The sequence below is a fragment of the Chroicocephalus ridibundus genome, chromosome 3 (genome assembly GCF_963924245.1).
Source record: "Chroicocephalus ridibundus chromosome 3, bChrRid1.1, whole genome shotgun sequence".
Taxonomy (NCBI): domain Eukaryota; kingdom Metazoa; phylum Chordata; class Aves; order Charadriiformes; family Laridae; genus Chroicocephalus; species Chroicocephalus ridibundus.
In genome coordinates this window covers 51,548,811-51,576,210 of record NC_086286.1, presented here as the reverse complement: position 1 = coordinate 51,576,210, position 27,400 = coordinate 51,548,811, and the positions used below count along the sequence as shown (strand labels likewise).

General features: G+C 39.7%; 1 protein-coding gene across 1 annotated transcript in view; it reads left to right on the top strand.

Moving 5' to 3' along the window:
• The first annotated feature begins 7,083 nt into the window (after window positions 1-7,083).
• The window catches only part of LOC134513076 (centromere protein J-like), a 37,565-nt gene continuing 17,248 nt past the window's right edge, over window positions 7,084-27,400 (top strand). The window contains exons 1-10 of the mRNA XM_063329155.1: window positions 7,084-7,162; window positions 10,303-10,902; window positions 11,210-11,306; window positions 14,886-15,131; window positions 16,364-16,459; window positions 16,864-17,005; window positions 18,775-18,883; window positions 19,771-21,190; window positions 21,661-21,772; window positions 25,596-25,761. Of these exons, the coding sequence (XP_063185225.1) occupies window positions 10,453-10,902; window positions 11,210-11,306; window positions 14,886-15,131; window positions 16,364-16,459; window positions 16,864-17,005; window positions 18,775-18,883; window positions 19,771-21,190; window positions 21,661-21,772; window positions 25,596-25,761 (2,838 nt within the window). The 5' untranslated portion in view covers window positions 7,084-7,162; window positions 10,303-10,452. The remainder of the gene's footprint in view (window positions 7,163-10,302; window positions 10,903-11,209; window positions 11,307-14,885; window positions 15,132-16,363; window positions 16,460-16,863; window positions 17,006-18,774; window positions 18,884-19,770; window positions 21,191-21,660; window positions 21,773-25,595; window positions 25,762-27,400) is intronic.

Genomic DNA, 27,400 nt, shown 5'->3' with positions numbered 1-27,400 from the left:
GTAGGCCTATTTGTGAAGAAATTGTGCTTAGTCCTATCTGGCGGTTAGGAATTTTAAAGGAAAAAAGCTATCTAATTACCAGAAAATTGCTGATATTGTTTTGTTTCTTAGCCTGGATTGGATCATCCAACTATTGTTTTGTTGTAATTTCTGGTCCTGTTTCTGAAAAACCTTTACAGAGATATGGAGCCATTAAAATAGTGACAACTGGAACTCTACTTGCTATCCTTGTTTTTCCTTGCTCATCGTTTGCTAGTATTCAGTTTTTAAACTATGAATTTCTGGTAGGTATCAGATCAAGTTTTGCTTCTAGTCCATCTAATTTCTTATTATTTTTTGCTAGTATCAAGTATGGTTTTATAGAAACCATTTCTAGGTTCTGTATTCCATTACAAAAATACAGAATGGAAGAGAAAAAGGAATATTAAGATACAGAAAGTGTACTGTTTTTTAGAACGTATGAATGATGTGTATTTATGGTAGATGGTTTGATTTCTAAGAAACACCCATTTATGAAAGTTAAAATAGTCTTGTTAATGTATCCTAAGTGAATTATAATGTATTGTAATCATCTGTCTCATAAAATTTTAATAGAAAAATGTAAACACCTTTGTATTTATTTTTCTGATTCAGATTCAGAACAGATTCAGCTCATAACAACAGTGGTAAAAATAGTAATGTTTTCAGATACTTTTTCCTGTTTATGGTATTTTCAGACCAGTGGATATATATGTTGGTTTTACACTTCAGAAGGAACCACTAGTAGCAAAATACAGTATCAGCAGGGATGCAAACAGCTAAAACAGAGACAGAAGAACCTGGTGTACCTTTTACATTGTAGTTAATTTGGCCTGAACACAGTGTTTGTTAATTAAAGTATTATGTAGTCTGGATTTTTGTAAAACTGGGATTTTTTTATCAGACTTATCAATGCGGGAAACATTTTCTGCTTTGTCTTCATTAACCTCTCTTGTTCTTGTCTTAGGCTGCATGCAGCTGGCTTCATTACAAAATATTTCTAGCTGCTGCTGCTCTCAACAGTTTTCTTCCTCTCAAGTTTTCTATAAATATCTGTCATTTTGTAATTTGACTTTGTAATATGTTTTTAAGAAAGCCATAGAAATCATGGTTTTAAGATGGCTATATTGCTCTTACTAGAGGACTGAATTCCTTTTAACTCTTTCTGTTCCATGTATTTATTTCCATAAGGGTACAAATTATTGTTTTCCAGCAACGATACAACACCTCAGAAACATGTTAACTTGCATAAAATTGTAACTAAGATTGCGAAATATTGGACAAATGAACCTCGATGATAGCTACTTCCACTCACTTGATTTTTATGTGAAATATACTATCTAAAAATCCTTGCTTATTTCAACCTGTGAAGCCACATTTAAAATATTCATGGTCAAATTATCCTAAACTGACTTCCTATCTCTTAAATCTCTATAGATTTGAGGCCTAAAGACATGCTTTTAATCACTTAGTTTAGCCTTATAAAATAATATTATGACTGTATATTATGAGTACGTAATGAATAAAATATGTGCATTATAAGCTTTATCTTATTGCTTTCCCCAAACCTAAGGTTTGTGGCTGAACTGAAGTTGTGCGAGATTGTTGCCTATTCTTTCCACCACCAGTACACCCCTGCCTTGAGGGTTGTTGCTACTGCTTGTCAGTGAAGGAGGAAGAAAGTGAAGAACCCCATTTTCTCTGAAAATGCAGTAGCTTTCCTCCTTTCAATCTGTAAGTGTTTTTATCCGATCTTAATAGGTTCAATAATGGTAAGCCACAGAACATTCACTGGCAACTGGGACGGTGATGTTTGGAGAGCCAACAGCTGCTCTTTTGCAGGATCAGGTGCAGCTATGCCTCATTGAGGTCTCAATAATTATGAAGGAGTAGGCTGTGTCCTTATTGTGAAATTCCAACAAGTATTTTTGCTGATTTTGCTTACAAAACACTTCAAAATATGCTGGGCTCAAAATATTGGGATTTCCTTTATCACTTCTCTTTTTTTTTTTCCATTGCAAAGGCATCATGATCTTTAACCATTGCTGCATTCTCCAAAGGCGTTTATGGACAAATACTTCCTGGCAAAACAACTGTGTAAGAATCTTCTTGCCCTGACTGTCATTTAACAAGTCTCACATTCTCAGGTAAGACTTTGTACCTGACTCTGAGTTCTGCTCACATCTTTTAGCAGTGTTTTATTAACATTTTTGTGCTGGGCTTTCAGCTTATTGAAAGTTATCGTGACTCAGCTGAGTGGCACCAGTTACCTCTCAAATGGAGGTAACTTTTTAAACCTCGGCAAATATCAAGCTATGCCCCCAGATAATCCCCGGAAATGGTGCAAAATGTGGAACAAGAAGAATGTTAACAACTGGAAATCCTGAAGTTTCTTCTCAGTTCTGCACCTCGTCTTTAATTTCTGTAGAAAACTAGTTGAACCATTTTTGTTGGATTTTCAAAACTTGGTAGTAACAATACATTAGTTTTTTGCATCAAGAGGTGTTGGTTTGTTACAGTCTCAGTAAGAAAGGCGCTCAGACTCTGTAAGGTGTCATTTAAAATGCTGTTTTATTAGAGCTAACGCATTAAGGAGGGAATAACATAGAAATAAAATAAGGAATCCCCAGTTGCACGTGCAAACAGATCTTTGAAAAATAGCACAGTATTATTTATTATAAAGGTATCTATTTGATATATTTACGGATGAAAGCTGTAAATCAGATATTTTGACTTAGACATTTCAATAGAAAATGTGCGATACATTACGGCACACATTTATCCTTCTTGGAGGATGGGGCTGAACTAGACAATCTCCAGAGGTGCCAATAAGCGAACTTAACAATCTGTTCTATGACTCTACTAACTGAAATAAGCAGGTTGCTTAGCTATCTTCTCTTTGGAAATCTATGTACTATGGAGAACACCAACTGTCCTTCCGTTAGATTGTTCTTTGTAAGTCAGATCCTTTTTAAGGTAGTGTTTACTTCTAATGGCTGGTGTTGTGTTAGCTTCTGAATGTCCGCTGGTTTTACTGTCTGTAACTAAACATTTAGATGAGTCTTCTCTGCATTGTACTAGTTTTATACTGTTGCAGTTCTGAAAATGTGTATCAACAGATTGTCACAGGTACTGATTCAGGCTTTGTCACTATCTTACTTAGAAGATTACTGAAACCAAAGGAGTTTTGTTCACTAAATTAAATTGCTGCTCAGTCTGTAAAAGTTAATTTCTGTTCTATATCCGTATAGTTTCAATTCATGACGTTATATGATTTAACGATACAGTATAGTTCCAAAAGGAGGGAAAATAGGCATGTATAATGCCACAGAAATTGCATTTCTCTTGTCTGAAACTTCTCTCTCTGGCTTCCCAGTTGATTGCATTGTGGGAGAAAGCTGAAGGACAATTCCATTTTGTGCATTTCAGAGTCCAGCAGCCAGAGCAATTTATAATATTCACTAAGAGTGAAAATGCTCAATGGGTTTAAGTGAAGACCAAGTTTTGATACAGCACAGGTAGAATGAGACTATTGGCAGCCAATTAAAAAACTTCTGTATTTTGCTGCTCTATTATATATTGTGTGGTCTCTGGTAAGATAATGATTATTTTGTCGTGAATGCAGTGAATTAAGGTGGGCTGGTTTTTTTATTCATTTGGCCTTTAAGCAAAAATATTTTTTTACGTAGAAATTACTCCCAAATAATGTTTCACTGCAGAAATGTTCACAGGAGTTTTATGTAAATTTATGCCTTCATAACAAAAGCTGTAGTAACTTCAGCTTTTAAGGAAGGTTTTAAGGAAAAAGGGAAAAAGAGGTAATAAAAGGCAAATAAAGGCTCAAATGTGGACTGACGCGCAAAATCCAAGTTACAGACATTCTTAGAGCTTTATAAAGGCCCTCACAGCAAACTGCAAACCCAGTGGCTCTTTGAAGAGTTTTGTCTGGACACTGTGGTTATAAACCGTCTGTGAGCTTTCTGTCACTGCCTTTGATCACTTGAGAAAAATTAGTATTTATTGGTAAGGGCTGTAAAAACAAGTTTTTAGGAAACCTTCTTGACTCCAGCTTCTCTGCTGATGTCTACCCTACAAGAGAACTTTTGGGAATGCAGTTATCAGAAATTAGTATTTCTCAAAATCTGCTTCCTCCTACAAAGGCAGCTAACATGCCTAAGATGTGGGCAAACTCGGATACTGCAGAGTGCCCATTATCAGTCTTGAGTATCTCTAGCAGATAACTGGAGCGTACAGGAATCTTTTTAGACATGGACTAGTTCATATTGTCCTTGCCTCAGGATTGGAGCCAAAAAATCCCAGCGGACTGAAAGGATAACAAAAGCTACCACATGACAGTGCAGGACATGGGTTCTGACAGCTACAAACATACTGAGTAATGCTTTTACTATATGTTCGATTATGACTCTTCCCATGGACCTCAGTATCCCGTAGAAGCAGGCATCAGAAAAATCTCCTAGGGAAAATGCTAAAGGGAAACATCAGCTGTTACAGGATCTGACATCAGCTGAGGCACGATCACATGTATAGAGTCCTGGTTGCAGAGAGGTTTATACTCCCAGATTCCCAGGTAGTGAGCGTCACTATCAGATGCATCGTGTTTGGGTAGGGAAGCTTATCTGGAAGAATTGTGCACAAAAGGAACATACAGTGAGGTTTAAAAATATCCTAAATTGATGAAGAGCCAAATGCCCAGCTGTCAAAATTATACTGACCATGGAAATCTCTTGCAAAGGAAATAAGGGTTAGTGGTAACTGGCAGAAAGTCAGTTTTTTTGGTGTAAGCTGTATCCACATTATTGCTGTTATAGTCTGTTAAAGCCAGTGTAGCTCCATTGGCAAAGTCCCCCTCTTCTGGATTTGGCTCAAGGTGAGCTGATAATTCCAGCTGGAAAAGTGGATGTCAGGGCATAAACTGCCTAAGACAATTCTGTGGTATGACCACAGAAATATAGCAGTGCTCCGATTTAAAAACTGTCTGCAAATTGTTGTTACTATCTTCTTTACCCGATTTTGGAAGCTTGGGTGTTTTTAGAAACTGTTTGGGCTTTTGATCAGTCTGAGTTTTGTTGTCAGTAATGTATAAAAAAATGCCACTGCTTAAACGAATTTTTGAAATTTCATACTTAATATCATGACATGTTGTAAGGCACTGATACTGTACTGAGAGTCCCTTAAAATTACTTCTGAGAGCATGTGTTTCTTTTAGGTGTAAAGTTATTTTGATTGTAACATTTTTAGGTATCATCTGCGTGCTTGTTTTAGTTTGTTTGCTCACTCAGAATAGAGTAAAGGTTTCCCTCTAGTGGCTAAAACCCGTATAAACTGACCGAAAGTGGGATGCAGTATCTGTACTACCCAGGTTTTTGTCCATTTTACATCGAAAGGATGCACAGGAATGTCAGGCCTTAAATAGATGTTATTACCTTGTAGATGTAATCAAAGCTTCTTTGAAGCCAGAATGAACAGAGACATATTACAGAGCAGTCACGCAGTTTACTTTTTTTCCCCAAAGCTGTGCCTTTTTTCATTGTTGTGGGCTTGAGTTATCTTTGTGTAATAGAGAATATGTACCTGGTTATACCAGTACAGATTACCAATTACTCGAGCTTTCTCTCTCGTGGGGGAGTATAATAGATATCCTTTTTTGGTCCATGGCAGATACCAGTGTCTGCAGCAAATTAAACTGTGGCCGTTCTTTTTTAGTCTACCTGCAAACTTCTCTTCTTCTAAGACACAGCAACAAATAATACAAGGGACAAAGCATCACATGCCCATTTCAGAATTTCAGGCTTACTTGCTGGGAGCTATTTAGTGAATTCCTCTTCTGTCCAGAGATTAATTTATAGACATGAACAACAGGAGAGGAAGTTTGAAATCCTTTCTCAAGATGCTTTTAATTACTATTCTAGTTTTTGGTTGAATTATAGCGAGTTGCCCATGCCTACCTGTTTTGTCCTAGGGAGGTACTGTTTAGCTGACAGCAAATCGGATATTCTTTCCTCAGTGACTTTTACTCTGCTCCAGCAGTGTGGAGCACTCCTGAGCAAGACAAACAAGGCAGCTGTTTCAGTGCTTCTTTCTTTCCTTATCTGATTTATTTCCTACTCCCTCTTGCCCTAAATTCTCTGGGAGGAGCCGTGAGCAGGGAAGCAGGTGTTGCCACTTTTTCTTGACTGGAAAAGCTGCCAACCACGTGGCACTGGTGTCCCTTTCTAGTCTGCTGTTTCATGTGCAGCCTTGAAGAGCTTCTGCTGTATAATTCCCATTTGTTTAATATCCCAGGGTATCTAAAGAAAAAAAGAGGGAGACAAGAATTATTAAGATGCCTTTGAGTTGCATTTTCAGAATGTTGATCGTATTTAGCTTTAACATGTAGTTAAACCACCCTACATTTAATGGAGGTCTTTTTTTACATGGCATGGTGTACAAATAAGAAAGAAAAAAAAAAAAAACAAACCAATTGATTCAAAAGTTTTCAACTGTGACAGTAATTCTGCTATAGTGAAACTTGAATGAACAACATGCAAGGCAACAGAAATCTCTCCTGGGGCTTCTTTACAGAGAACAAGATAAATTATATGCAATTCAAGCACCCCAGGGTATCCTAAATGGTAGATAATAAATGGTGCTTAAACGAGAGTAACTCATGTCAACCAGATTGTTAGACTGAATTGTGGATACTGTTACTAAGTTGCTAGTAGTGTACACACAAAACTGGTAAACAAATCACACTAACATACTGATTTAGGAAGAGCAAGCCCTCACGTTACTCTGTTGCAGCTGGGTCCTGGGGAAAGTCGTGGGCTGGGTATGAAACTGCTTATCCAAAATAATAGGAGCAAGTACCAAAAAGCTGAGTACTGAGGTAGCACCACTGCTACATGCTTCCATGCTGCAGCAGCAGGCTGTCTGGGACAAGTGTCTGCCTGCGCTGCCAGCACCTGAGTGAAAAAGAGATATTTTTTTTTTAAAGAAATATTTTTTTAAAAAAGAGAAGAAATGAGTCTTGGCTGCTTTTAAATACTCCGGTCTACTAGTGAGGCAGCTGGCAGCACCTTGGCAGGAGGAGACCTAGCATCCACTTGGATAAAGAAGGGAAAATGCTGGAAATGCCGATGTTCAGGTACGCAGACTTTGCAGAAAAATATTGCCATGGCAGAGGCAGCAGGCCAGGGCTCAGCCAAGCTGCTCGCAGATGGGGGTGAGGAGCAGAGTTGCTCTACCACACAAGAAGAGCTTCAGAGCCGCTCCTCTTGACTTCAGTGGCAGGAAGGGTGTCCCAGGAGCACATATTGAGGCATGTGCAGAATATAATATAACCTGCGAAGCAACTGCATGCTTATTTGCATGAGCAGATTGTGAAATAAGGTGTCATTTTGTTATGGGGTTGTACAATTCCCGACAGAGAAGCGTCGAGATCTGTGCCTGGAATTGTTAGGTATCAGAGCAGTGCAGATATAGAATGATAAAAAAAATTCATTGGATTTTTGGAAAACGCAGTGAGCACAGCTAAGTCCAGCACTTCAGTGCTTGTTGAGTATTTGGCTCTGAGGCTTCAGCTGAGGCCCGCAGGCCTGAGCAAGTACAGTTAACTTCCTGACGCTATTTTGGGGGACCTTATTAAAACTGCCAGGGCTTTCAGATAGATTTCTACTTGCTTTCTGGGGAATTTGTGAGGATTTAGCAGTTTTAAAGATCAGGTCATGGATGCATACGCATACTGACTTTATGCAAGCAGTTAACACATCGCGTGCTTTAAAATTACATGGATAGAAGGCTCTGTGAAAATGTGACGTATTTTACTTATTTATTTCGTCTTATATTTATTAGAAGACTACCCGAGACAAAACATGTTCATCTTTCTTTATACTAGTTTTTAAATTACAAAATCTGCTAAAACAGAGAATCCCCGCAAACACTTAATAAACAATCATCAGCCTGTGCTGCACTTCCTTGTTTGCTCCTGCTGGCTGCCGAGGTGCTCTGGGCAAAGGTATTTCCACCTCACAGGGTGTAATTTTGACTACTTTGGCCATATTTACTGAGGAACTACTTTGCTGCCTAGAAAGGGGGAGGCTTTGTGTGGCTTTGACTGAGTGGTGCAGTCCGGGAAGAATGGCAGGGACCAGGATGGTGGCTGAGAGCTTCTGTTTACTCACAAATCCCCTGGCAATCCACAACAATGAGAAAGCAAACATTGAAAAGGTTCATGATAGAGCAAGTTTTAGTGTTCGGTTTGCTTATCCAAACTGAAGTCAGCTACCAGCCTAGGCAGTGTTAACTTTTATAAACAAATGATTTCTTATCTATGAAACCTCATACATTAAGAATATACCTCTCCTCCTTTCTGAGATCGCAATATATTAAGCTGATGAAGATCAACTATGATGAACAGGTATTGGATTTTCTTTTTATTTTTAATGGGATAAAAGCTGACACTGCCAAGTTAGTCACTCAGGGACCTCCTTATCAGTGTTAAGGTTTCAACGTCTTTTCCTTGCTGATGACTTCAGGGAGGTTTCTTCACAAAATCCAGTTCTTCATAATTCTTTACCTGCTGTGCAGTAAGTGTGGTGCCTAAAGGAGAGTGTTTGGAGAGACTCTTGGCAAGTGTCACCTGTTTCCAGATCCCACCATTATTAGTCTTTAGATTGTATTTCCTTCATTTGTATTTTGGAGAAAGCATGACCAGGACGTGCAGTCTTTACGCACCCAGTGCAAAATGGGATGTCGGTGGGACAAGCCACCAGCAGCCTTTTTATTGCCCCTTACTACTGAGAGTAACCTTCATGCTGGCGGCTGCTAACTGCTCACTCAGCATTTGATTTTTGTACCCTATGCGTAGCTAAGTGATTTTTGTGGGTATATGTTGTTTCCTAGTTGTTTTTTTTAAAAAAAAGCCAAACAAAAAAAACCCTAACCAACTTGCATATAGTGTTATACGGAGAAAAAACACCGGCAGTTTGGAACATTTACCTCCACTTGACTTCAACCTGAAGTGGGGATCTGTAGGAGAAGCAAATTATCATATCCTGTGCAATACAAGGATACAACCAATACTGTTGTTGACAGCAGAGGAATGAGGAGACTCAGGAATTTGATGTTTCCTCTCAGGTTTTGGAGGGAATTGCAATATAGGGTCACAGGTTCTACTATTTTCTTTAAATGTGATTTCTTAGCCCATCCTTTCCGATCTCTCCTTGTCTGGTCCTTTGTCTTCACAACATCTGCTTCTTTTTGTTTCACTCCTATCAAAGATCCATTCTGCAGGGTTCTTATTTTAGTGCACAAGCATCTGCCCAGACAGCCTGTACTTCTGTTGTTTTAGATTTGTAGATTTCTAAAATGTTTCCAGTGGAACTGTAAAGGGAGTTTAAGCCTGCAAACAACATGATGTTTCCTAGCTACACATGATGGATCTGTCAAAGCAGGTACCAAACCCAGTAGGGTGTGTTTACTTCTTATGCAAACCACTTATATTAAAGTAGGAAGAAGGCATTAAATCATTTTCTTGCAAGCAAATGGAGTTCTTGGAGACTCCACAATTCTCAAAGAGTGCAAATAAATTACGTTTTTATCTTCCCATAGCAGACAAGATAGGGGAGCTCACTAGCTTCAGCTGCTGAAATATACCCCCCTACCCCAATTTTTTAAGGTAAGTAGCAAATGCCTGGCACCTGCCTTGGAAGGAATGGCCCCCAGTGCCTAAAGAGGAGAAGCAGAATGTTTGTGTTGTGCAGTTGTCTCAGACATACTGATCTCAGGGAGAATGGATGCAAGCTGTAGCAGTGTTATTCTGTCTTTTTCAAATAAACATTCTTCTCAGCTACTTAAACATCACACAATTTGTTTTTTTTCACATGCCATTTGTTTTCTGCTGTTTCCTCCTGTTATCTCCATTCCCTGCTTTCTGCAGTCATCTTTGGGCATTAAGCATTTTCTCTGAATTTCAAGGATGAAGATTTAGCTGAAAGACAAGGTCAGGACACTTTGGCAAATGCTTTGAGTGGTGAATAGGTTTTGGGTTTTATTGTAATAGAGTCTTATATCTGTTTCTGTTTGTCTGAGATTTTAAGATTGAATAGTGAGAGAGCAGACAGTACATCTAAGCTATTTTAGCTGGCAGAAATATTGTGGTTTTGTATTGCATGTATCCTAACAGTATTTTATATATATATATATATATATATAAGTATATGTATATTTATATATACTTCTATATAGATGTAAAAATATATAAACTTATATATGTATGTTTTACAGTTTCTGAAGTCAGAAGATACTCTACGTTCAGCCTGGGCTAAAAAATAATCTCTTGGATGAAAAAAAAAAAAAGAAAGAAGACAAACCACAGGATTTACTATGTCAGTATGACACCTTTCTTCATGGTGTTTTTTATTGAACATTCCTAACATGGATTTTGGAAAGCAGGGCATGGAAGCAGATGCTTTTAAGGAGGAAGACCATATGTCACAATGGACTGCCAGTGATCTGGCAAGCATGGTACCATCTTCCAAAGTAATAATTGAGAAGGTCATGCCTCCTTTATCCCCAGGTTCAGTTGACAACATGAATGAGTCCTCCAGCAAGCAGTGTCCACTTTTATACAGCTCAGAAGCCAGTGGTATGATGGGCAACAGTACCAACTCAACAGATAACTTGGGCCATGACCAAGCTTTTCAGCATGCAAGGCAACTATATTATCTGGCCAGCTCTGATTGCTTTCCTCGAAAGCTGCCTTCCAGTGTAACCCAGGCTGGAATTTATGATGCAAGTGACACCTTGGAAATCTTCACTCCTCTGCTCCCTTCCTCAAAGCCTCGGATGAACCATTGTGCTCCCACCTACAAAAACATGGAACAGGTTAGTTTGCTTTAAATAACCACTGAATTTATAACTGCATATTGCATATTTCTGGTAGTTGCACAGTTGAATTTATTATTTAGGGTGTATTCATGCTGGCAGTTCTCAACCCTTTCTCCATTGGAAGTCTATCGTAATTTTACCCTTTTTTGGTGATATAAAAATCAGAAGTACCTGTGCCAACAAGGCTGCATCATTTGCCTCTTGCCCTAAGCCCACCTCACCTCAGGGCTTCCTTTGTTATTACTGTTGATACCAGAAACATTGAGAAATGTAGTTTGATACTGTGTCTTCATGATATTTTCAGACTCCAGGACAGCAGGACCAGGAGATGAGGCAGCATATGGAGCAGCTGCAAAGGCTGGTGGCTGAACAGCAGAAAATCATCGCACTTTACAACCCAGGTACTTGGCGAATCCCTCCTTATGCTGCAGCACCCTCCCTGCTGATGCTTGCGGTCCAGCAGTGAAACGCAGCATTTCCTTAAAGAAATAGAAGGTCTGATGGTTGTTTTCAGTGGCTGGGAGCTCTTCCTCTGGCAGTTGGGCTAGAACACTCATTGCTTTATACACATTATGCACAAGCTTTAAACCCCAGAAAATGTTTCTTTCGATTTTTGTACACTAAAATTCCAGGAGAACTATGAGGATGAATCCTTTATGTTTAATAACAGACCTCCTGTACAGACTTCTATTGAACTATGGATTTGAATGGTACTGCAGAAAACTATAGTATAATGGTGAGCATTACAGAAAAGCTGAAATATCCTTTTTTTCTGTACCTCTATATGAAAGTTACAGCTTTTACCTAGAAAAAAGGAAAGGAAGAAAGTCAACACACCATGCTTCTGTTAATAGACTCTTACCTTTAATAGTACAGCCTGTTCCTCACAGCATGATACAACTCCTTGAACGGCTTCATTTTACCAGTGGTGTTGCCCCAGAAAATGCCATCTGCTCAGCAAGTAGAAACAGAGGACACCCCCCACTTTCCACCCTGTCCACAGTAGTAGCACATTCTCCTCAGCGAGTGGCCCCATGGTGAAAGGAGAATTTAGGGAAATCATGTAGACTTGTGACAGTGTTGGCCAGGCTTTATCAGGGCTGCTTGTGCATAACGTCAGGCAGGGAGTATCCATAAGGGCATAGGAAGGACAGGTGATCCTTGAATTTCTGCCACTCCTCAGGTGAGCTGCTAGGGAGGCAGCTTCACCTAACCCATGTGGTAGGAACCTAAGGCATCCCCTGCCTGCATCTGTGCATTGATCTGGTATCAGTTTTCTCGGTCTAATTTCAAGCTTCTTTGCCCAGTTGAGGAGCTGCAAGGTCTCAAGTGGGGGGCAAGAAAAGCAAAAGACCATAAATTCTTTGTGGATTTATTATTATTTCTGGTCCCCCACCCACCTCCCCTGGCCGTGAAAGTCTGGGAGTTGGCACTTGTTAGTTGGCTTTAGGGAAACATGCCCTTACACTATTGTTGCCTTAAAAGAAACTGAAATTTTAGCAAGTTTAATCTGCCTCACTAATGTATGTAACAGCAATTATTATTCAACAAAATAAAAGGGTTTAGGAAAGTGGAATTAAAGGACACTGGCCAGCAAAATGCTTTTAACTACCCTCTCTTCCAAGTGTAACAAAACTGGAAGAAAATAATACTAATAGAAGTATTTTAAACCTGTGTATATATATGCATAATTAGATCTGTATAAATATAACAAACGGTCTCTGCTGGCTTCAAGTCTCAGTGTCTTTTAAGACTATCAGAGCTCTGGGCTTTTGTTTCGTTTCCTTCAGCCTCATGGGGTCCGAGAACCTCCTGGAGGAATGACAAGAAGTTGGGCTGGACAAACAGCACACAACCAGATCCATCACGCTGTTGGGGTGGCTGCAACAACTGACATCAAACATGTTAACAACAACTTGAAAAGCTGTATGGCTGTCAGAGCTGCTGGGCATGTACACAAGCAGCAGGTGTACACTGGGGTATATGCACCAGGTAGGAAGCAAGGGCCAAACACCAACCCCACAGTGACCATCAAAGGCCTGGCTTTCCGCAGCTTTGGTTGTCTGCTTGTGTTGTGGGGACCGTTCTGAGCTTCCCGATGATGTCAGCAGTGGAAAGGAATATGAGACTGAAGGGAACAAGAAACTTCAGAAGGAACACAGTGTCACGTCTGTTTGAAGGTCTCATTTTCAAACTTGATGCAGTGTGTCAGTCAGGTTTTTTTGTGGGGGAGTGGGGGTAAGCAGGATCTCAACCATCAACCCTGTAGCCAGAAGCCAAGCCACACCAGCAGTAATACCAGCAGGCCTGGGTGTCATTGTACCAATTTTCCTGATGGAGCTATGCCACTGTGAAAGAGCTGTCAAGAGCCACTGCTGCATACTAGGGAGACAACTTGAGAAAGAGACAGAATGAAGACTATGGCTGAGTAAATGAAATCTTCATGATCCTGTGCTTTTTGCCTCAGAGAAAAGTCTGGTTGAAATGGCAGGCGAATGCTCAGCAAGCTGTCCGCAATGGCCAGCTTGAATAAGTACACACTCCGCGGCTTCCAAATTTTCTACTCAAAGCAGGACATCCACAGAGTAATTATGTTATTCATTAATCCCTGCCCAAATGCTGCAATTAGCAAAATGCTGCTTGTTACTTCCACCGGTTTGCTGTGAGAACAGTTAGGCTGCATCACTTTCTTCAGGTTCTCAGGAAGGGCTGAACAGTGTGAAAAGGAAAGCCCTGCTATGCTTCATCATGCAAACTTCTCTTTCCCCTGCCCCAGTGCCGTAAGTCAGTTGATGCGTTTCTGAAGAAGGGAAGTACATTTTGTATCATGAACTCAAGACCAAGCTCATACAGTAAGAAATATATTTATAGGATACTGTTTGTGTGTATTTACGTATCCAGATACATTTAGCTAACATATAAAGCGACAGACAAAACATTTGCTTGAATGAAAAGCTGACCAAAATCTGCACGGAAAGTTCTCCTTTGTTAGTGGAGGCAGTGTAGGTTGAGCATAGCAAAAGATATTGCATCATCTGGTCCCATTAAGCTTTAAAGAGGTAAAATATGAAGAACTACTAAGGCTATGAATTATCTTATTACGATAAAGGTAATTGCTTTAATATTGACATGCATTTAAAGAAATAATGCAGTGACCAACAGTAAAATCAAAACCTCATTGAACTACAGGTTGTTATTTTAATGTCTCATGGTAACACAGACAGAAGGGGCTCTGCCCACCTGCCAGCTGCATGGTTAGGGCATCTGTCCAGAAGTATCGAGTTGGGCTTTTTTTTTGTCTGTGCTGGGCAGGATTTGAGTCCACAGATCAGCCTTCTTCCAAAAAAGAAGGCCTTAACCGACGGGATGAGGCAATTTCAGTTGCAGGCATTCTGTTCTTCTTGTTGAAGTCAGGTTACAGCACAGAAAGGAATCATGTTGTGGAGAAAGAAAATAAGAAGTGAGCCTAATTTTGTAACCTTATAAATGGGCTTCTTTCCTGGAAGTAGTGAGCCTGGCCTCTGGTCCCTATGCAGAACTTTTCCACTTGGAAGTCTTCTAGTAAAATGTGTAACCCGCCATCCAGAGCTAAAAGGAAAACCTTCCCCTCTTTTGCATTGAGAAGTGCCTCAGAGATACTTTGCAATGCTTAACTTCTACCAGCGAAGGGACTTAAGGAGTCCTAGAGGAAATGTGTGTTTTACATGCTCAGGAGTACTTCGTAAATTATTTTTAATTCAGCATCCCTGTAGCATATGATAAGTTTAGTTATGACTGAAGGTTGCAGCAAGCACATTTTACAATTTTAGTAAAATAACAAACGCGGAATTTGATTATTTCACTCTGAACATACAAACCACCAGGTAACATGAAAGCAACATTCTTTTTGTGCAAGACCAGTTTAGCAAGAGATTTCTAGTTTGGTGCAAAATATTTGTCTTAAGTGTCTCTAATTTTTCTTCCCTGGTAATGATTTTTAGGCTTTTCTGTTTCTCCTGGGATACCTTCCCACCCAGTAGCCACGATGCCACCCCTTCCGTGCTTTCCGGCTACTTTCAATTCTGTCCAGTTCCCATCAGAAAATTCTTCCCAAGTTGAGAGCCTAGAGTGCTTACCGACCTCTCCCTTGGCAATGCGCTCTGCTTGGCAAAGCAGATCCCCGCCGTTCATGCCAAACGAGAGCAGTTCAGAAATCTCAGGGGAGCACGTGCAACTTTCAGATTCAGGTGAGTAAAAAGTGCTGGAAATCTGAAACTAGAGCTATTGTGCCAATCCTGTGAATTTTTGCCCTTGCTAGTGATTATTACTGATTTTATTGCAGGTCAGGGGAAGGTGCTTTGTTTTTTTGATGGCTTGTTATAAAAGCTTTTAAAGTATTTTAACCTTGATTTTTTTTTTTTTACTTTTTGAATCACAGTCATTCTTCCTCTCATAGTGACAGAGAAATTTGGCCTTGTAGGTATAAATGGAGCAGCAAGTCATTCAATTGGAAAAGCTAAGCTATATGAAGTAGGGGGTATGTTATATTTAGGGGGAGAAGAATAAAAAGTAGGAAGTGGATATAGCTTCCAAAGGTGAGAGAATGTGTTTCTTTAGCTAAGAAGGCCTGGTCTTCATCAGCAACCTTGGTGTTTCTCACATTGATATGGAGTCACATCATTTGGAGAAAAAACAATGTAAACTGCCATTTGGCATCTTCTCTTTGCTACATTTAGCCAGAGTTTTCTTCTGTGGGAAGACACCAAAGGGTGAGAAACAAGAAAGAGCGATGTGCAAGAAATCAAAAGTTGATTTCAAAATGGGGTGAAGATGAACAAAAAAAGCGGGAATGAAACTGCTTAAAGAGGAAGAGGATGTAAATCAGACCTGCATCCTGGATTTCTTTGAACTTTTATAGCAAGACCTGACTGTGATGCTGTGAGACAGTCCCATAGTACAATTGAAACTTTAATTTCCTATTCCTCAAGGTAGCTCAGGACCAGTACTCTCACTGAAAGAGCCTTGTCTCCTTCTCGTGCCTGGCACTATTATTTTCTTGCTGGGTTAACCTGAACCCGGGTCAGTTGCCCAGTAAAGTTTATCAGAGAGCTTCAGACATACTTCAGCCAGCATAGAACAGGGAGTAGTAGATGAGGAAAGCAAGAACCTGAGAGCAAGAACATATTAGGACAAGGCGGGGTATGACTGCTTTTTTTGACAGCAGTGCTGACTTAGATGTGCTTTGTTTGTGTAAAACTAAAGCTTGAAGTTGCAGAGGTCTTATTGCATCAGGTTAACTCCTGACTGGCAGCTGCTCAGTGCAGTTGCCTTTGAAATTTGCTTCAGCTGAATGTGTGCTTGAGGACTGGAATGAACAGAGACCTTCCTAACTGCTGGGAGGCGTGTGGGTTTTTACTGCTGGTAACATAAACATGAGTGTACCAACAGCTTGTATAACTCTTCACATTCTTATTTAAAGGGATAAGCACCGAGCCGTTGCTTCAGTGTACTGGGAGCCCCACAAAAAAACTTTCCAGACAAGATGCTCAAGAAGAGAACAGAAAAGAAAACAAAGGTGAATTACACAGCTGCTTGCACGTTGTTCTGTAGTAGTGAGTAGTTCAGTACTGTCTAGCAAAGTGTCTCCACTGCAATGTTCTGCAGTGAACACAATAACCAAGCATTAGAAATCTCTAGAGGCAAGGAGTACAAATGATACCATTTGCCCTTTCCTTATTTCCAGCAGCTAGACGTGAGGATCAGGAGCCTCTTTTTTTGACAGATTTCCCTCCACTAACTCAATTCAATTGTATTCTCAAAAAGTATTTTCAAAAATCAAAATCTTGCATATGTTGTTGAAAATATAAACATTTCTAATTTATTTTATTATGTTTATTTTTCATTTGTTCATTCATTCATTCATTCATTCATTCATTCTCTAAAGGCTTTGCTTTCATTGACCTTTTTCCTGCTGCTTAGATAACAGGCAATTAAAAGAAAAGAGTTTCCCTGAAACTTTTTCTGCTGTCAAAGAAGAACAAAGAGAACACGTAAAGGAGGTGATTCCTCCATCTCCCTTTGGCATAGAGGGGAAGGTGAAGACTGGAAACATAGAAGACAGGTGAGAAATTATCTTAATCGGTCAGTCAAGATACAAAAGCATGTTTTCTTTGATTGTACACATACTGTATGTGTTATATTTGCAACACAAAGGCTCTTTCCTTTGCTTGAGAGTGGCAGGTATGCACGGGCAGAGACAGGACAGGTCTGGGGACTGGCAGCTGATCTACTTCTATATGATAGGATGCTAGTACAGTCAATTTAAATGAGCTGGTCTTGCAACTATGATCTTTGAAGGACAGGAGTAAGGCAAAAATTATCAGGGAGAGATAACTTCTGCTATGCCATCATTTCTTCTGCAGTGGCCATCAGTTTGTGATAGCAGCATCATCCTGAGTAGCTCATTCATTCTTGTCCTTGCTCTGCCTCTTCAGCTGTGCCAAGACCAATTTTTATGTGCCTATATAATGAACAGGTAGTGAAGTAATCCTTGTTAAAATTATCTGGAGAGAGGAGAAATGTAACTTTTAACTTGGATCAGTTCTCTGATCTGGTTCATCACTGCATTGCAAAAGGAGTTGTACCAGCACACTGAATGGGTGCTCATGGCTAGGCAAGAATGGTTTGGTTGGCATTAGTGATGAAAGAAATGCTCATAGAGTTGTTACCTTTCCTCAGCTGATGCAGATAGAAGCAGCATCTTTTTGGCACACCAATCCTTCCATCAAGTATAAAAGAGAAGCAGCAAACTTCTAAGTACAGACTTACAGTAATTGTCATGAGTGTGTTTTAGTGCATTAACCATGTGGGAGTTGGGCAGAGAAGGAAGATGGGGACCTCCAGACCAAAAGGCTGAGAAGAGGTGACAGGACCATAAGCACCTCTGGGCAAGTGGGCTTGTCCACATATACCTTTGGGGATCAGAAGTGAGCTTTTGAAGTCCATCTCCCAGTCACCCCCACTTGTTGTGCTTTAATTCACATTGTGGTCTTAGCATGAGCTGGATGAAACTACAGCACAGAATGTACTCCAGCTCTTTGTGACATTTTCACTATGGGACAAGGCTTCAGTTGGTTTGAAGTAAACTTCCCTGAAATGCATATTGTCTAACATTGAGACCTCAGCAACAACAGTTTTGCTCTACAAATCTAACCCTACTAGGCCATGCTGCGTGCTAACAGACAGAGCCAGACTTACAAATAAAAAGATTATCCTTGGTACAGTGGTGTTGGGTGGAGGCTGGGTATAGAAAGAACAGTGATGATGTGTTGTGTAACCAGTAACCCTATTAAACCCAAGATTTTTTAATATTCAGTAGAAATTATTAAGAAGTGCCTAAATTAAGGCTTTGAACACATTTCCAATGCAATATGTTCATGTATGATGTATTATACTTCGTTTAGAGTCAGTGTTCAATTTGTCCCTCTGCAACATTATGGAAATTATTTTTCTCCTCTGTCGCTCTTCACTAGCTAATTCAAACCACCCTGTCAGAGAGATAGTGAGCTCTTTGTGACTGTAACCAGCTCTAGTCTGAAGAAAATGCTTGAAATATTTTCCTTTTGACTATTTTATATTTTTAAGGAGAGACTGATAACAGCCAAAAAATATTACTTGCTAAAAGCATAATTAATGTTTAGTCCAGACAGGATGTTTTAAAGTGAGAATTAGGTGTCACATAATAGTGGGCTTTTTACTTACATGCTTCACATTTAAAAAAACTTGGAGAGAATATTTTCGTTCTAAACTCAGCATCAGCTCGGTGACAATCATCGAAGGAAAATTAGTTGGAGAATCTTAAAAATAAGTACCTCCCTGTTCCTTGTCTAGGCCAGTCACACCAGCAATTGGCATTAGACAGAAGCCTTCTGAAGAATTTGTTGAAGAACAACTTACAGTAGACAATCATCTCATAACAAAACAGCAGAAGGAGCAGCAGGTACTGTGCCATTGGTGCATTTACTTTGTTTTTGATAAGTTCTCATGGACTTGAGCGTTGCATGGGCTCTGTTTTGGCTTATTGCATGGCAGCACATTTTTCCACTCTTCTTTCATGTGACATTGGAAGATTTTTCCCAAAAGTAAAAAACCTGTATTACTCGGTCATAGTCATATTCCCCAATGTTTCCCAACAGATTCTTCTCTTTCCACATACTTTCTGGGTCATAGTTTGTGCCCGTGTCTCAACATACTTAGCTAAATTAGACCTCAGGGTTGATTCTGTTAGTTTATTTCATAATAAACGGTCTGTGCAGTCTCTTACGTGCCACTAATGTGAGAATGGAGGCATTTCCAAATACAGTTTTTATACAAAGGCCAAGTAGAGTGATACTGTTCTGCTTTTTTGCCGTATGTGCAGTTTGAGATAAATTTATGTCTGACACCTCTAGGTGTCAGACTCAGCATTTTGTTAGGCTTGCCTTGGAAGATGCACGTTTCATCACTCGGGAATTTTCTCTGTGTCTCCCTGGCAAAATAATATCTCAAACTGATGCATTTATATATTTCTGCGTCACATTCTAAAAACCACTCAAACTTTATTTAAAAAAATAGATAGAACTTGTCTTATCTTCTATTATATAAACGCTTAGCACCATCTTAACTATCTGAGTCTACTAATGAATTAATGGAGGCGTCACATAGCAACTGCTTCTAAAAGTTCTCGTACCTTCCCTGTAGTCTCAGGGCTGTTACTTATGCACTCAGTTATCCATAGTCAGTGTCTTTAAGACTTCTAGTGTCTCAGCTTTTTCAATTATAAACATCTTCCTTTCTGGAGAATGATTCTCAGACTGTGATTGTCAGGATTTTTGGTGTTTTTTTCAGAGCAAGGCAAAAGTAACACCTCGGAAGGCTTTTCTGAAACGAAAAGAAGGTATGGCAAGGCTCAAAAAAAATAAAGAGAAGCCCTTAAAAGAAGAGAGCAAGCATTCCAGAAGAGATGGTTTGGATTGCTGGGGTCGTTTCTCCCAGCCTGGCCAAGTGGATGCAGGCATTCTGCAGCCAGGGGAATGCTCTCAGTTAAATCTACAGGTCAGTAGCTCCATGCAGATGGGTACACATGAACAAAAAGCAGACTGTGCTTTAGCTGAGCTGGAGATAAAGGCTCAGACTGGCTGTGAAGCAAAAGTAGTTGAGCAAAGTGCAGAAGAAAAAGAAGTGATTGGAAGAGATGAAGACACAAAAGAAAATCCTGTTGACTCGTCACAGAGAAAGTGGCCTGAAATCCTGCAACCATATCCTGAAACAGTAACAGAAATGAACCTACAAGTAGATGAGGAAAGGGAAACTCATCATATGGATCCTCTAGGGCAAGCAGGCAGAACCGATGGACCTGTGGAGGGCACCCTGCAAAAGGACCTAGGTAGGGTGGATCACCCTCTGAAGGGTCATCTCACAGAGGGAGCAAAAACCCCCTTGGAAGTCCTAAAAAAGCATTGTCCACTTCAGAATTTAGAAACAGATTGCATCAAGGAGGCTGAGTGGAGTGCAGGCCCTGCATTCACACAGGGCCAGAAGTGGGTTCAGGTATACCCACAGGAACTTGTTTTGGGGAGCCAGAGCTCAGAAAGCAAAAGACAAATCCATACCGGGTTTAAGATGGTCAATGATAAGATAGTAAAAATTACACATACCTCACCTGAGGCTGTGGAGAAGGGAAGCTCATCCTCAGCCTTGCAGCAGAAGTGGCAAAGGAAGGGGACAGCTGCCTCGACGTGGTGTGTTGCATCTTTGTCCTGTGAGTCAAGCTGCTTATCCTCCAACAGTGACGATGACCCCAAATCTCACCATGCTCAGTATCCCTCCCAGCATGGGCCTCGGAGAGTAGATCATACTGATGGACATTTGGATCTCTCTGATGATGATTATGCTAGTGATGAGCCCAGTGGAACTGAAAAAATGTCTGTTAAAAGGTACAGCAGATCACCCACAGGGAAGCAAAATATTCAAGCAATCTCAAGACAACAAGGTCCCTCCTGCAGCACAAGCAGCAGTGATTCCAGTACTGGGGCTGTCAGTCTGAAAGGGAGCAAGGCTCGTTCTTCTCTTCAGCAGTCCCTGTTTCATCTCACGAGACTGAAAAGGAGAGAGCATGAGCGTATATCAAAGAATGAGAATAGGGCCAGGGATGTTAAAAGCCTAAATATGCCATCCTCAACAGTGACTGGTGAGATTCCTGCTTTCAAGATTAAAGAAACCCCTCCAGTGGAGAAACCACAGAAAAAACTGTTTACAGACGCATTAGGTAAGGATGCATAGGATCAGTCAAAATCACTTTTCCTACTTGCAGTAATCACCGGGACAGAAATACTAACTTCCAATGGCTCTCAATGGCTCTGTGACAACTTGCTAAGCACACTCTACTCCGCATCAGGCTGCTGTTAGAAAAGGGTTCCTGAGGTGTCTTTTAAAGTTACATTAAAAATAAGGTTGAACTAACACCTGGCATTCACATTCCTGAAAAGGAATTCAGCTACTGATACTGATATATCCCCAAATCCTTTCCATTTGTTGTGATTTGTAGGACTTGGATTGCACTACTAAGGATTATTCTGGGAATGGAATACTTGCATAATTAGTCAAAGATATGTTAATTTTGTTTGATAGATTAAGCAATAAAGCTTACTGCACTTATGCAGTCTGGGCTTTTAAATACGTAGAGAGAGTACATAAATATTCACAAAGTTCTGTGTACTAACATAGACGTCTTTATAGAACAAAATCAGAACATCCTTACCGGAGAATTAGAAACTGGTGTGTATCACAGAGGAACCCCTTCACTGACTAGGGTGAAAGAAGAACAACAGAAAGCAATGCATTTTTGCAGGTAAGTCTGTATACACCAGAAATTGATTTGAGTGTGCAGTAAGGCCCATATTTCCTTTAGGATCACCTGGCTAATAAAGATTCATCCTTATTAACTAGCCTCTTTTCAACTGTGTCTATATTGTTTCAGAAATGAAACACTTATTTAGCTGTCTCGATAAAAAGTAAAGTGCCTAACTGAAGGGGGTCAAGTCTGAAAATACTGGTGCAGTTTGGGTCTTAAAGCTGAGTAATGCTAAATCGTTTTTATAAGTTGCTGAAGATCTTCAGATTGCACTGAAATCAGTAAGAACTCAGGTTAATTTATTTTATAGAATCAGGCTTCTGATGGAGTAAAGGATAAATGTATCATACAACATTCACATCAGGGTAGCCCATATTTCCAAAGTTAACAAAAAGTGTATAGCATATGTCAATGACAACAGCATTGTTATTTCAGAAATACCTATCTTCAGACTACATTGAGGATGTGCTTGGTACCATAGAGATGAAGAACTTGAAAATTCAAGAGAGTTGCTTTTGTAATTATTAAATGCTGAAAATAATTTTGGTTTTGTTTTGTTTTACATCTTCATAGAAGTGAAATAATTCCTTACCACAAAATCCCTGCACGAAATTAGTTTTGAAACTATAGGGTTAGAATGGAAGTGCCATCACAACTATAATTAATTACAGGTTATGTAAATGCCTCTAAAGAAAATTTAGCATTCTTACAATCAAATCAAATATATATTTTTTAATGTGATGAAATCTGTTAGAAGTTACTAGGTACCATCTACTGTAAACACAGGAGAGACTCCTTTTTACATTTCAAGCCGAGTTCTTAACTAGTGCCCAATAAGCATAATTATTGCTTTGGATTTTTAATATATAATACAAACTAAGAAATTATTTTTCACATCTGCATGTTCATTCCTTTTGATTTCAAAGACCATGGGATTAGTGTCAAAGAATATTTCTAAATTACATTTATCATTTTGTATGATTTCCTCCTACAGCTGTCTTTTAGCAAGATACTTTCAATGTCTTAAAAATAAATGATTTGATTAAAGATCCTTCTTGTTTGTAGCTATCACAGCTGACTGTGATGGGAGTTCCAGATGTGAATATTTGTGTGATTTGGCAGTTCATAAACCTACTAATGAAATTAGGTACTGCTTTTACTTTTACTGATGTAAATTTTGGCTGTGTGGGGATGTATTGGTGGAGAATTACTGCAGTGCACTCTCTGCCAGCACTGCATTCTCTGCCTGCTGACAATGCTGCCTCACAGGTGACATGGCTTTGATTTTTTCATAATAGTGCAGGTTTTCAAAAGAGTTTTCTGTGGATTTATTCATGTCATTAGCCAAAGCAGCCTCTAGGATTTTCACACAGATGTTTATCCAAAAATACCTGCCTAGTACGATGTGTGCAACTTCTCACTCATTTTTTGTAATTTATGAGCTAAAACTAATTGCAAAAGACAGCTTCTCCTCCTTGACTGCATTGACCCTGTACTGATGTATGCAATCTCAGAATCTGCTCCGTATTTTTAAACCAGTAAGCCTACTAGGAACACAAGATGGCCACTACATTGATAGCATTTCACTCGTGCCATATTGACAACTTGTGCTCGTGGGAAGCAATGAAAATCCTTTTGAGAGCTGCATGACATGCCTGGACCTGCCCAGTCTCTCCATTCTTTCGTTTCCAAGCAGTTTGTTTTTAGACCTTTGCAAGCACGAATCACATAGGCAAGAGGGTGAAAACAGTTGGGATGTATGTATCTAGGGCCTAACAGAGCCTGCAGAGTGCCTCTGGCTCCACCCTCGCAGCACTGAGGTAGTTACTGTTGACATCAGTCAGAAGATTTAGGGATGGTCATTTCCTTGTTCCTTCAACAAGGACAACTTGTTTGCCATTTTTAATACATCATTTCTTTGTAGCATTGAATCTACACTCTTTCTGGACCAACAGCAGTAGCCAGCAGGTTTGGGGTTTTTTCCCATCTGTATTTCGCTAAAAGGCTTTTTCTCGGAAAAAGACCTTTGTTTCATGTATGTTTTTGCCTCACAGGCAGCCTGCTGCAATGTGCCTCATGCAGAGGTACACCTGGGACTCATGCAAGAATTTCAGTTAGCACAAAGTACTTAGCCTTTTTTTTCTATATTTTATAACTGCGATTTGCACCTAGCTCCTATTTGCAACTTCTAGCTAGGGTATAAGCTGATTGTCTGAGGCTCCAAAGAACTATTATGTGTGCTTCTGGCGTCCTTGGTTATTATGTTTCCTCGGGCCAGGGTCTGTTTTCTAGCCTTGAGGCAAAGCACAGCATAACACCTCCATATGACTAACCTGTTTTACCCTGCAGACCTAGGTGGCTGCACACGAGTTGTCTGATGGATATGTTCCCTGGTCTTTGCTAACCTCCAAACCTTGCCCAGCATTGCCTAGTACAGTGTTGGATGGCTGATGCCAAGACCAGAGGTCGTGCTAGCCATGTGGCTCTCTGGGCAATTGCATGCTTGGGTTCATGCTCCAGCTCTGATTAGTTCATTTGTATAGATGTAACTCTTGTGCAATTCTGAAGAGGTTGATATCAGCTGAGCTGCTGGAAGAAATAGCTCTCTGGATTTTATTTTACAGGGTGCAAGAAACTTAAGGCAGTACCGTTCAGTCTTCAGTGGAAGAAGTTTTATATAGATTTTGCATCTTGCTTTTGTTCTAGTATATTGTGTTTCAGGTAAACTGGTCTGGATATGGAGCAGTGGTAGGCTGGATATAATCAAGCAGGGGCTGTATTAGCTAATTTAACTGTATTATTGTGAAGAGAATTAATATTTCTATTAACTATTGATGAGACTGGTTTTAGCATGCCTTTAACTGGAATATTAGATAGGCTTATTATGATAGAAAAAAAATAAAATAGAATAAAAAAAAATTAGGTAATTAATTGAGTTGTAAAGAGCAGCAGGATAGGGGGAGTTTGTGTTTATCTCTTAGTATCTTTGAGAACTTTCATATTTTGCTGCTGAAGTTCTAAACTCCATTACTAAGAGGAAAGCATGAGGTCATGGCTGTCTCCTGTAGATCTTGTTGCTTTTCGAGTAATAGTGATGAGCAGATGGTGGCTGTAGGTCATGAAGTCAGCTGAAGCAGGAAGCTAAAAAATAATTTAAATCGTACTAAAACAAACTAATCAGCTGGATTACAGTCATACAAATATACTTCATTTGGGGATATGCAAAGATTTATACTCTTCCCCTCTTGCTGAGTTTTTAAGTGCACTTCCAGACCACTCACGCCTTGAGACATTGAGTTCAAAGGCAAAATCTCTTCTGGGTGCTGAGCTCCCACATTTAACTCTTGGAGTATATTTACCTATGGAAAGTAAAGTACTTTATCCCCTTTCATTCAGGTCCATGGCTGTTCTCATTTGTAGGAATGACTGGGCTGCCTTGCACGATGAAGTGCTTCATAGGTGCAATGCCAGGGAACAGGCTGTGCCTTCTGCAGATCTGCCCTAATTTAGCTATCTCTATGAACAGAAAATGTGTTTGAAAGCCTCTAAGTTCATGGTCATTATGTTGTCAGAAAATTTCAATGAGAATTTTCCCATCTACTCAACAGAATAAATTTTGCAGCTGAATGCATGCTTGAGTGTTCCCAGTGATGAAGGACCTGAATTTTGACAAGTGCTGATAACTTGTTGCCACTCCCAGCAGTATCAGCATATATGGAACATGCCCAAGCCCTCCAAAAATCATGCCCAAAGAAGGCACATCTGAAGACAGTCCTTTTTAATAGCCTTTGTGCCAACTCTTTGTTTGCCTTCTGAACAGAAAACAAATGGACCAGCTCAAGACTGTCAGGAGCCAGGAGCTGACTCACCCTTTGGAATGCAATAGAGACAAAATTCACCCACTGCAGAAAGAAAAAATTGCCCATAGCAAGTTCAAAGGAACAGCTAGAGTCACTGGAGAAAACGTGAAATCAGAAGAAATACAAGTAAGCTGTCTTCTGTAGAATAAATATGCAGTTCTCAACAATTAGTATCCTTCCATGCAGGCATCTTATGGTAGCACATAAATCCTTCCATTTGGCACAGATGGCCAATTATCCATTCTACTTCTTGATGACAGTTGTGTGTACAGTGAAGATTTTTCAAGTTAATAGGACATTGCCTTGTTTTATATTTTAAATGTACATCCCACTTTCTTTATATAAGAAAAAAATAAGGTTATGCTTTCTATTTTGTAAGGAAGGGAGGGAGGTTCCCATGTTCCTTGTACTTCCTTGTACCGGTTTTCCCAGATCTGAGCTGGCTCTTGAAAAATTTCCAACTCCTGCCATAGTGGGCCTCACACCTTTTTGATATAGAGAGTCATTGTGCCAGTGGCAAAGAGTTATTGGCCATCTTTCTCTATTCTCATCCCTGAGCCGGGAGTTTGTTGATTGTTTACTTTAAACTACCCTGACCTTTGACTTTGAGTTGTTTTGATGATTTCTAGCTATGTATCTAAAAACCTAACCTGCCTAATAACATCCCTGACTCATTTATTGTGGTTTGTTCTAAGTTCCTTTAGGGGATTCTGTCTGTTTGAATCCTCTATTTCAGCCTCCTTAGTGATAAAGCAACCTCTGAATATCTGCGGCTATTAACCCTATTAAAAATAGCTAGGCACAATATGACTTTAAGTAATTTTCTAGAAGAGTCACTGATAAAGAGAAGGAAAAAATGGTGAGCCATGTGAGACAGTGATAAAGAAGATGGGGGCAGCTAAAAGCTATATTTTTATAGGATAAAAAAGTAGGCAATGCTAATGCTCAGAAACGTCTGGAACAATGTTCTGCTGCAAAAGGATGTCTAAACCAAACTGATATATTTGACAGCAAACTGACAATTTCAATTATCTTCTTGACTGAAAAAGTTTCAGAGCAAATGAGACTGGCAAGACAGTACTTTGCTCAAACTTTGTATACTTTCTATATTTTTCATTAGTACATTTTTGAAATACATATTTTTGTACCATACACATAGTGAATGTTTTGTCTGCTCATGTTCTGTTTCTCTAGAGGTAACATTTATAACAGGAAATGATTACCTGTTTCAGTGAGGTTATTTTACTATTTTGAATAAAAATATTCTTAATATCCTCTCTGCACAATATTTTGAAACACGAGCTTTATTTCCACCTGTGATTTTTTAAAAAAAATGTGAGAATTTCTGCCAGGGAATAATTGTGTTTCCTGACTAGGTCTAGCACTAGATATGAAGTTTGAAAGAATTGTTTCGATCTTCTGTTCTGACCTGATAGCATAATGAGTACAGGTTCAGAAAGTTAGTTTTCCACAACACGATTACAACACACTTTCTGAGACACTTATCTGTGTGATTCCCAAGTTCGGAAGTTTGCTTCTTCTTGAAAATGGCCAACGGATGTGCCAAATTCTGACCAGGCAGCTCATAGCAAAGAAAGGATGGTGATGAGGATACAAGTGGACAGACACACAAATGAGGGGAAAGTAGGAAAGGGTTGCACGTGACAACTGATTGACTACAGAGCAAAATTCACATTTCTAGCTTAACTCCACATGCACCTGCAGTGTCCAGCATGAGTGCTTTGAAACAAGAGGACTCAGAGTT